Here is an 11,990-nt window from a genome sequence, read left to right as displayed (position 1 = left end):
ATAATGCAAATTAATACTGATTATGTAATTGTGATTTATAATATATATTTATAAAATAAAAGATTATATTGTATTTGTGTTTACACTAACATTGTTCAAATTTTTGGGACAAGTTGGACTGAACTGAAAAATGTAAGAATTGTTTTGGATTTGGTATGTCCCCCTTTTGCTTTAATAGCAGCTTTGTACCAGTTGTTCTTTGTAAGTGACCTAGAAATAATGCAGAGTCTTAAATATTTCTTTTTCATTTGAGATATAGATATACTGGCGGCCAAAGGTTTAGAATAATGTACAGATTTTGCTCTTATGGAAAGAAATTGCTACTTTTATTCACCAAAGTGGCATTCAACTGATCACAATGTATAATCAGGACATTAATAACGTGAAAAATTACTATTACAATTTGAAAATACAAAATTAACTTAAATTAACTTAAACTACTTTAAAGAGTTCTCATCAAAAAATCCTCCACATGCAGCAATGACATTTTTGCAGATCCTTGTTATTCTAGCTGCCAGTTTGTCCAGATACTCCGGTGACCTTTCACCCCACACTTCCTGTAGCACTTGCCATAGATGCGGCTGTCTTGTTGGGCACTTCTCACACACCTTACAGTCTAGCTGATCCCACAAAAGCTCAATGTGGTTCAGATCCGTAACACTCTTTTCCAATTATCTGTTGTCCAATGTCTGTGTTTCTTTGCCCACTCGAACCTTTTTTTTTTTGTTTTTCTGTTTCAAAAGTGGCTTTTTCTTTGCAATTCGTCCCATAAGACCTCCTGAGTCTTCTCTTTACTGTTGTACATGAAACTGGTGTTGAGCGGGTAGAATTCAATAAAGCTGTCAGCGGAGGACATGTGAGGCGTCTATTTCTCAAACTAGAGTCTCTGATGTTCTTATCCTCTTGTTCAGTTGCAAATCTGGTCTTCCACATCTCTTTCTGTCCTTGTTAGATCCAGTTGTGTTTTGTCTTTGAATACTGTAGTTACACCTTTGTATGAAATCTTCAGTGTTTTGGCCATTTCAAGCATTGTATAGCCTTCATTCATTTTTGAACTAATATTGACCTTAAGACAAGCCAGTCTATTGCATACTGTGGCAACTCAAAAAAAAAACACAATGACAATGTTAAGCTTCATTTAACGAACCAAATAGGTTTTTTTTTAACCATGTTCGATATAATGGCAAGTGGTTTTCTAGCACCACATTAGCAATTTAGCATGATTACTCAAGGATAAGGTGTTTGAGTGATGCTGCTGTCTAGATTTGATAAAAAATGTATTTTTTCAAATATATGATGCTGTTTTTTCCACATCAGTAATGTCCCGACTGTAGTTTGTGATCAGTTGAATGCCACTTTGGTGAATTAAAATAACAATTTCATTCCAAAACAGCAAAATCTGCACATTATTCCACAAATAATACAAACTTTTTTAATACAGTATACATACAGTATGTATAGAAATATAATAAATCATTTCTTATATTTATATTGATATAGAATATCTTTAGCAATTGTAAATAAATATTGATATGATTGTTTAGTAATATTAATATAAAATAGTATTTAATATGACTGCATTAGTCTGACTTTTTATTAGATTTTAAGTTATTTTTGAGGGTCAGATCAGGTAAAAATAGCTTTAAAGTAACTACATATTTATTTGTATACAGTGCATGTAGAACTTCATCCTAGAAATAAAATAAATCTGTGATGTGTTTTTATAAATCACATTAAAAAATATTGACATCACACAAACATATTTTACAAGGTCGTGATGGATACGCAAACCCCTATTCTTTAATAAGGCATCAGTCTTTTATCCTTTTTACAATGGCACACTGTTATGAATTGAAATAATCTGCAATTTTCTTTTTTAAATGACATGGCATGCTTCATTACATGTTTTGCGCCAGTTCCGAGATGAAATGTCCACTGTGTGGCGCTAAAAGCGAGTTTAATTTTCTCCTAAACAGATTTATTTTTTATGTAATGTTCTATTGGGTTTTACATACCCTGAATCTTAAACCTAAACCTAACCGATAGTGTTCAATAAGTAAATGTGAGATGAAAAACACAATTGCTGAATCAACCACGTCATTTTGTGTTGCTTCTATGACACTTTTGGTTCACGTTTCAACTTGCATGCTCTTTTGGACTCGCACCCTGGTCTTTTGCATTGCAAGTGCAACACTACAGTATCAGTTGTTGCCAAAAAACTGCCACGATACGTACACCGAGTCATGTAAAATTATTTGCTAAAATATTGGTGTAGTTACGTGACTCTAAGTGACCAAGTTGGATATAATATCTTGCACTGAATAAATAATACAAAATGGCAAGAATATGCTAAAATAGACTATAATCCTCCATACAACGTAGTGACGAATGTCACAATCCCTGGAAAGATGCTAGTTGTTGTCCCTGAACCATTTGTGAAAGAGGTCCTGAAAAACAAACCATTAATCTCTGGATGCGGAAGATACAGGAGTTAAAGGAAGTGCGGTTGGCCCCAACCTTCGCCCGTCCTAAAAACCTCAGCTCTTCTCTGAATGAGGTTGTGATCTGTCTCGCTGAAAGAGCAGGGTCAGCCCTTTCCTAAAACGCTGGTCACGCACACTGTAAATGATCACGTTGCAGCAACTATTGCCCGTCAGAATCCAAAATGCGAAGAAGGAAAAGTTGCACCAGGTGTAGCCCACCACGTTCCCCAGCACAAAGACTGCGATGGGAGAGAATGAGGCTGTAAAAGCAAAAGTAAGGATTCCAATGGTTTTAGCTGCTTTGATATCCGAAAAAGAGGGTCTATGCGGACACCGACCAAAGCCTCCCTCAGAGAGGAGCTTCCGCTTCCGAGAGTAGCGGCGGATGCTGGTGAAGGACAGGATATTGACGGCCAGCGTGCCGCCTAGTAAAGTGAAGTCAAAGGCTGGGAACAACAGAAGGATGTTTGCATCTGGTGGCAACTGAAGTCCGATCAGTAAGGGGGCGTAGTTGCACATGCGACTGCATTCGTTGTACTCCAGTGTGAAGCTGTTGCTCAGCATGAGTGGAGCCATGGCCAATAAGAAGCTGCAAGCCCAGGACACGAGGATGAGGAACAGGGTACGACGCCGTGTCACTAGACTGTCCTTGTGCAGCGGACGCAAGATTGCCACACAACGCTCCACTGTCATCAGACATATGGTGCTGATCGAGATGAAGGTGCATCCGGCAAAAACTGGACCAATGAGCATGCAGGGTTGCCAAGGGTGTGATACGCCCTTCAGAGAGGCTTGTGAGACACCCTGGTACCACAGCGGAGGAGCGCTAGTCACCATGAGGGAGATCTCGGTGTATATGGAAAAAGGCACCACCAAGACTCCAACCATCATGTCTGCGATGGCCAAAGACACTGCGGAGCAAATAAAGTTTTGCAGAGTTAGCAGAGTTAGAGCACTGGCAATAACGTTTCAAACAGTATGCTACATTTTCTCAAGACCTGCTAAATTAAATGTGGCATCCAGTCATTTTTTCAGAAACAATTTTGTTATTTGAATTTTTCATCCAGTTTTGTGTACAAATGACTAAGATTTTGACCAAATAATGTGTCAAAAAATATTATGTTATAAATTGTGATTGGAATAGTTTTCTGTAATTTGGGTCAAGAGTATATTGCTCTTTATTATTAATTCATCCAGTGTTCTCTGGTTGTGTACTGCATACTGTCAAATGTTGGACATCAAGGTATTCCATGCATATGGAAAATTCACAGTGTGCACAGCATGCATACTACATACTGAAAAGACAGCATACTACATACTGAAAAGACAGCACACTACATACTGAAAAGACAGCACACTACATACTGAAAAGACAGCACACTACATACTGAAAAGACAGCACACTACATACTGAAAAGACAGCATACTACATACTGAAAATACAGCACACTACATACTGAAAAGACAGCACACTACATACTGAAAAGACAGCATACTACATACTGAAAAGACAGCACACTACATACTGAAAAGACAGCATACTACATACTGAAAAGACAGCATACTACATACTGAAAAGACAGCACACTACATACTGAAAAGACAGCATACTACATACTGAAAAGACAGCACACTACATACTGAAAAGACAGCACACTACATACTGAAAAGACAGTATGAGTGGTATGGCAGTATGCAATTTCAACAACCTGGTTTCATAGAATCATTTTACTGTACCTGCATTTTTGCTAAATAATTTTTACGTGGTGCAGCAGTTTTCTGGTGAAAGTAACACTTGAGGTGCTATAACATAGGGTGACCATACATCCTCTTTTTCCCAGACATGTCCATGTTTTCAGACCTTAAAATGTCTAAATTTGCAAAAATGTCCAGGATTCGGCTTTACTTGCATTATGATGTGCATCTGGTCTAATACTTCATTGTGTGTGCTTTAAACCCTCTTTGTAAGTCCCGCCTTCTCGCTCACCAATTGGTCGATTTATAAGAGGCTTGTAGAAACTATTGGCCAAATTCCTGCCTGTCAATCTCTCCATGAGCGCGTGAAGTGCTGTTGTGTTCGGCATCAAACAGTTGCTTAACAGTAGCAGCAAATGACAGCTGAGTGGAAACAATGCCCAAACGAAAGTGCAAATTTACAGAAGATTTGCTCAAAAATTCCCATGCTCTCGTCCAAGTCGAGATCCGTGTGAAGCAGAATGTATGACATGTAAAGATGGCACTTACGTGTCAGTGATTTAGAAGCACACATTAACTCTGTGAAGCATAAAGGGTCAGCAAAAGGTGAAAGTTCATCAGGTAAATTAACGGACTACTTTTTGCGGCCAGGTAAAAATTTTATCACATTGTTTAATTTTCCATGGCCATTCAAAATAATAGTAATATTAAATTAAGGTACGCTCATGGCATCATATATTTTATGTTAGTATATGGACATTCAAAAGAGTGTTGGAAATTTGTATTTATTTATAGATATTTATGTTACGCTAATAGAGTCTTTTTCACTGTATTAAAGTTTGCATTCATAGTAACACTGCTTTGAACCCTATTAAAACCTAAACCTTTTAAACCACTTTGTTTGGAAAACATTTAACAAATTTTAGCACCACACAGTGGACATTTCACCTCGGAACTGCTGCAGTACATTTAAGGAACAATGCAATATAATTTAGCAAATATATTGCCAGGCATATAATTTTAAGGAGAACAGGATGCATTTCAAACATACTCTTAATGCAAAACATTGGAGTTACCTTTGAGGTAGCCCTGTGGTGTTTGGGAATGCCGTGTCTGCATGAAAACGGTAAGTGTGACTACGTTTCCCACTACAATGGCAAAAGCCAAGCTGACCATGAACATGACCGCCAATATGCGGTTTAGCAGCCCACAGCATTGAACTGTGCAGAGAGGGGCCAAAGTCTGTCTGTCCTCTGGGGATACGGTCTGATTGCCAGTCTCCATTATCCCAAGAAGGGTTCCTGTTTTCCGGGGTACACTAACGTTAGCCACTAGTGCAGCCTGCCAACAGTCTTCATACCTCTATCAGGGACAAATATGGCAAGGCTGTTAAGAAAATCATTTGGGCGGCTCTGTTGTTTGCAGTTAATGGCAACCCTGTAAAAGAGCAGAGAAGAGAGATGCACAATCAAAGCGAGACAGTACACTGTAATAAAAGCTTGCACTGATTTCACTTGTTCCCAGTGGCATGGTGATGATAACAAGTCTGTGTGAATTTATCCTTGCACACAAATCTCCAATATTGTGTAGAACTGATGTGGGCTGGTGTGCAGAATGAGTACGTTTTATGATGTCAACCTCATTATCCTCGATTGTGTGTATATACAGTATGTTGTATGTATATATATATATATATATATATATATGTGTGTGTGTGTGTGTGTGTGTGTATATATATATATATATATATATATATATATATATATATATATATATATATATATAATTATAATATACATGCATACAACCGTTAGTTCCGGTCCTCAAATCTGATTGGACGAGAGATGTTCATTGAGCACTGATGGTCTGACAGGATCAGCACTCGGACACTTCACTGTGTGTGTATCACTCCGCTTGTGTTCGTGTCATTCTAAACTAACGTGTAAGAGCAGTGCATATGTGTTTGGAGTTACTGTCTTTATTTTTTAAATTACATATGTCAGCCAGCTGGTGGCAAAAGATCATTTTTGTGTGTAATATGAGCCAGTTGGTGACGTAAAGTTCTGTTAGTCATTGTTAGATAGAACAGCGCTCAGTGATCGCTCGTATTACCACTACATTACTTAAGCTAGGACATTGTTTTAAACGGCTTTAAATGAACAATTTCAGGATTAAGGCTCATCACAGCTGAGAGACACAACAGACTGTTTGATTACAGAACTCGAGGTGCTTACCGAGATTCCACATTGGATACACACCGTTTAAAAATGGCGGAAGACATCACTGTTTCTATAGTGAATGACTCTTGCGCGCCTACCATGAAATAGGGAGAAATACCCCCGTTTGGACGCAACTGTTCTGCTGAGAAAGCTGACATACAGAACACTGACAGCATATCTGCTTGGGAGTGGCAACAGTTGATCACACATGCTCCCTCTCTCTATCACACACACAGACACACACACACACACACACACACACACACACACACAGAGAGACACATAGACACGCACACAGCCATCAATCCATCCTCGTTTATCCAATAACTTGTTAGAAACAGCACAAGCTGTGATACTATTTCTGAAGTGAACTTTTTGAATTACTAATGCAGGTTTGGACGCATCATTTCTTTTGAACCAGCAACAGCAGATTCTGATCCGTCGCGTAATAAAGTACTTCCATGCACAAGTGTGTTTTAATGACGTACTCGGTTTTTCCTAATTTTTTAAAAATGTACTTGTTCATTGAACTGTTGTATATAAGTAATATCACACGAGCAAGAGTGCTGTATGACCCTAAATCAGCACTGCTGTGATAACCCACGGCCGAATCACAGCGCTGCTGATGTAGGGCCATACAGCACTCTTGCTCGTGTGATATTACTTATATATTTCAGATATGATCCTGATTCATCCTGATGGAAATTTTAAGCTCAAGGGCCCTATTTAAGTGCGCTAGCGTAAAGCACAGTGCTATGCCATAAATAATAAGCGTAAAGACAATGGGCATGCCCATGAAGTTTAGTTTTCTTCATGAAGCATGTGCTAAGTCTAGGCACAAGTGGGTATGGCAAAATCGTTCGCGCAATACGCTAATCAGCTGGGTCAAGTCAAATTTTCTTCTGAGGTTCTTCTGCGTTATTGCAGCATCTGCGTCCAATTATTATTTATAATTACAATAGTAACCTAAACACTTTAAAAAACATTATTTATTACAACACCGCTTCAATACACAAAGTAGAATAGGCTTCACCTAAAAGGTTATTTTATTTTATATGATACTAATAACAAAATATCTCCGCTAATGTTACTACTGTAAAATCGTAATAAAATGTAGTAAGGGAGGATGATTATGTGTAAAGCATGATAAATGCACCTTCTAAGGACTGTTGTTGAATTCCTAGAGCGATTTGGCAAAGAGAAAAAATTTTACCATCACCACGATGTGAACGTCAAAATATTTGAATAATATCAAGATATGGCATGCAAATATCGATACAATATCACAAGGAAAAATATCACGATAATTTTACATATCAATTTTTTTCCCCCACCTCTAGTTAAATGAAAGGGAATATAAGTATTTGTGGCAGGGCGGAGGGCGGGACCGGGCCATGATTCCACACACCCCGCCCCTAATCGGGCTAATCAAGCCTCAGAGAGGGATAAAGGCCGACCGGAGACTGTAGTGGGACAGAGAGAGAGATTTACAGACAGCTGTCCGACACCTGTGTGTGTGTGTGTGTGTGTGTTTGTTTGTCTTTTTGGTTCAGTTTTATATTAAACTATTATCTATATTGTCAAGCCGGTTCTCGCCTCCTTTCCATGATTCTTATTACAGTATTATTATTCATTTTCACCTATACTGACACACAAATCATTTCTAGTATTAATATTGATTGTATTGGCATGCACTTCACTTCCACCAGTCGATTTAGATTTTTTTATGTTTTTCTCCCCAATTTGGAATGCCAAATTCCCAATGCGGGTGGTGGCGTAGTGACTCACCTAAATCTGGGTGGCGGAGGACGAGTCTCGGTCTGAGACGTCAATCTGCGCCTCTTATCACGTGGCTTGTTGAGCATGTTATCGTGGAGACCTAGCACATGTGGAGGCTTCAAGCTACCCTCCACCCACAACTCACCACGTGCCCCACCGAGAGCGAGAACCACATTATAGTGACCAAGAGGAGGTTACCCCAATGTGACTCTACCCACCTTAGTAACCGGGCCAATTGGTTGCTTAGAAAGCCTGGCTGTAGTCAATCAGCACGCCCTGCATTCAAACTTGTGACTCCAGGTGCGGTAGTCAGCGTCTTTACTTACTGAGCTACACAGACCCGGTCGATTTGATTAATTTATTGAAAGACAAAACTAATTCAACCAAAATATTTGTAAATTCAAAAACACGTTTTCACGAAATGAAAACAGAAAATTATATACCAAATCCAAACATATTATCCTCTCCAACTTCTTTCACCAGCAGTTATTGCAGTGATTTAAAAATCACTATATGACAACAGGTGAAAAAATACCAATACAAATTAGAGGTGATTTGACGCAGGGTGGACTCCTATTTGTGTCTCCAACAGCACGGAAAGTTTTATAGATCTTGTTTTTTTCTTACACTAAAAATTATTCATTTTACGACAAGTGAAAAGTGCCTCAGTTTCACTCTTTCAGTCTCCGGTGATGCCCGCCGTTCTGCCAAATAATGAGTTAAAATAATTCTGGAGACTCAAAAAAGGTGGGTAAAGAAACAAGAAGAAATGTAACAAAATCCCTCCATCACTGTTGAAAGAAATGTATTTTCAGTTTGCAAGTTTTATTGGACTTTATGTATCCAAATTTGGGTTAGGGATTAGAAATGTAGAAGTGATTGCTTTAAGGTTACACAGGAAGCACGGCTTTCCCTAAAAGTTCATGAGAGATCAATGAACTTTTAATCAATGTACAAATAATTTATTTAAATTACACATGCACTAGCAAGCACCAGTCTCATTGACTTCAGAAAATGTAAAACTCTATTCTGATGTGGTATAAACGTTAATTGAATATATCCATAACCAACATATCTGTGAATACATTACATTCACGAAGGTGTTTGTGGCCATAATGGCAGCCAACTCATTTGTTCTGCCTCATTAGTCTTACAGCCGTCTCATTAAATAACACCCAAACATTAGTATTGACTACTTCCAGTGCTTTTAAACCAGCAGATCCCTGCTGCGATTCAGACTCCGGCTCTCAGTGCACTAACTGAAATCTATTTTGCATGATTAATATTATGTGAACATTAAAATAGAAAGCTCTGCTGGGGATTTTTGGCAGATATGACAGCGTCTCAGCTGGACACCAACACACACAGCCAAGCTCTCTATCTATCTGTCACAAAGGTTTACATCTTTTAATACACATGAATTTAGCATTTAGCAGGAAGTAGGGCAGGGTTTTCACTAATACATTCAGCAAGGACATCACACTCGTAGCATAATCCATTATGAATCTAGTTTTTAAGATCAGAATCAAACTTAAGTTTGGAGAAGAACATGTGATCTATTCCACAGGATGCACTGGGTGAAACTTAAAGGGTTAGTTCACCCAAAAATGTAAATACTCTCATCATTTACTCACCCTCATGCCATTACAGAGGTGTATGACTTTCTTTCTTCTGCAGAACACAAATTATGATTTTTAGAAGAGTATTTCAGCTGTGTACAATGCAAGTGAATGGGTGCCAAAATGTTGACGCTCCAAAAAGCACAAAGGCTTCATAAAAGTAATCCATTTTTGCTTTTTGTTAATTCCATATTTTCTGAAGCAATATAATAGGTGTGGAACAACAGATTAAGAGTAGCAGAGTAATATTTTGCTTGAAATTCTTCTCCCTGCCCAGTAGGGGTTGGTGTGCATGAAAAATGTGAAAGAACAAAAACACAAGAAGAAGAATGTGAAAGCGATCCGTTTCTTACCCACACCGGTCATATCACTTCTGGAGATATTCAGTTAAATACTGGAGTCATATGGATTACTTTTATGCTGATTTATGTGATTTTTGGAGCTTCAAAATGTTGGCACCCATTCATTTGCATTGTATGGACCAAAAAAAAATTTCTGTTTGTGTTCAGTAGATTAAAGAAAGTCATACACATCTGGGACGGCATACAGGTGAGTAAATGCTGAAGAGAATTTTCATTTTTGTGTGAATTGTCCCTTTAACTCTTTCCCCGCCAGCGTTTTTAAAAAAAAGTTGCCAGCCACCGCCAGGGTTTTTGACGATTTTCGCTAAAATTTAATGGCCCGCAGAATATTTTCTTCCATGAATATATGAAGATGCTATATATCACAATAAAGATCTGAGCCTCTGCTTTTAGGCAAAAAAAAAACGATTTTATTTTATCTTCATTTGTTCTTTTTTTATTGCGACTTGTACAGAGGTCGGTTTTGTCAAAAAACAACATTTCAGACAAAAAGCTGATAAAAAGGCATGTTTATGTCTGATATTTTGAGCTTCTCAATACTCCACTTCTTCATGTTTGAGACGATCGCAGTCTGTTTCTTTGATCAAAGAGTTGCGTACTCTTTCAAAACATGCGCAGGGGTCTTCCTTACCGTATAACACCTAAAACACGGAAACCCGGAAAATTCCGTGTTTGGCGGGGAAGCGTTTTTTCATAAAACACGGAAAATTCCGTGTTTGGCGGGGAAAGAGTTAAAGGGTAAAATAATATAATGACATTCTACCAAACTAAAGGGTTCAATTAGTGCTCTAAAAGTGTCCATGTAAGATTCTTGAATGGCTCTGTTCCAAAACATAGTGAGCTGCCTCGCTGTTCACTGCCTACATAGGCAGCTGCCTTCTAAGGCAATATCCTAACCAAAAGTGTCTGTCTTTGAACGCTCACCATGGGCATCAACTCTGTGTGCTACACAATCAGCGCTCTTTATGTAAAGTGCATAAGAAAACTCAACTAACCATTCATTCCAAAAGAGTTTACCTTTAGCATGTTGGCAAGAAAACATAATACACTACCTTGATAGCACATTGTTTTCTTTTTATTATATTTTGGAACAGCCTTTGAAACAGGAGCACACCTTTGCTGTAAAATGCTGCTTGCTTACCAGTTCTCTGGGTTTGTGAAAAGAGTAAATGTGACTCAATCAGAAAACTTGTGCATAAGTTTGTCATGAGAAAGACAAAAAAAATCAAGGGATATTTCTTCAAAGATATCTGTAACGTAGTTCAAGGGAAAAGAGGCGGCGAGAACCGGCTTGACGATATAAATAATATTTTAATTAACAACTTAAACAAAAGACAAACAAACACACAACGGACATGTCTGTAAACTATCTCTCTCTCCCGCACGATCCTCTGCCGTCGACCATTATCCCTCTCGGATGCTTAATTAGCCTAATACGGGACTGGGTGTGTAGGATCACAGCCCGGCCCCGTCCCTCCGCCCTCTGACCTGCCACATTCCTCCCTCGTTCTCTCAGGCTGGGGAGCCCCCAGCATGATGTACATCCCGCCCCCCCTCTTTCCCTGGGGTAGAGCGTGCCCTAAGCCCCGTCTGCCGGCAGCTCATCCCCGTCTACCTGGACGAGGGCGAGGACAAGGGGAGGGAAACAGAAATAATTAAACTGGGGGGGTACTTCCTGTAACAGTGTAGTACCCCCCAAAAAAACACTGTAAAATTTAAGAGAGGGAAAAGGCCAACGCAGAGCGGCAGTGAGGGAGAGAGAGAGAGAGATGAAAAAAAAAAAAAACTCTTACTCGCCAGTTCTCCGATACGCCGCAGCTTGTTCCTCGCCCA

The 11,990-nt window shown here is 38.9% G+C and overlaps 1 protein-coding gene across 1 annotated transcript; it reads right to left on the bottom strand.

Moving 5' to 3' along the window:
- Positions 1 to 2,537: 2,537 nt before the first annotated feature.
- On the bottom strand, positions 2,538 to 11,183 carry LOC127645648 (trace amine-associated receptor 13c-like). The gene is made up of 3 exons (XM_052129325.1): positions 11,175 to 11,183; positions 5,255 to 5,540; positions 2,538 to 3,394 (listed from the first exon to the last, which is right to left on the bottom strand). Exons 1-3 carry the CDS (start codon positions 11,181 to 11,183, stop codon positions 2,538 to 2,540), a joined length of 1,152 nt encoding a protein of 383 aa, XP_051985285.1.
- Positions 11,184 to 11,990: the final 807 nt, after the last annotated feature.

This window comes from Xyrauchen texanus, chromosome 1 (genome assembly GCF_025860055.1).
Source record: "Xyrauchen texanus isolate HMW12.3.18 chromosome 1, RBS_HiC_50CHRs, whole genome shotgun sequence".
Taxonomy (NCBI): domain Eukaryota; kingdom Metazoa; phylum Chordata; class Actinopteri; order Cypriniformes; family Catostomidae; genus Xyrauchen; species Xyrauchen texanus.
This window is presented reverse-complemented; position numbering and strand designations above follow the sequence as displayed.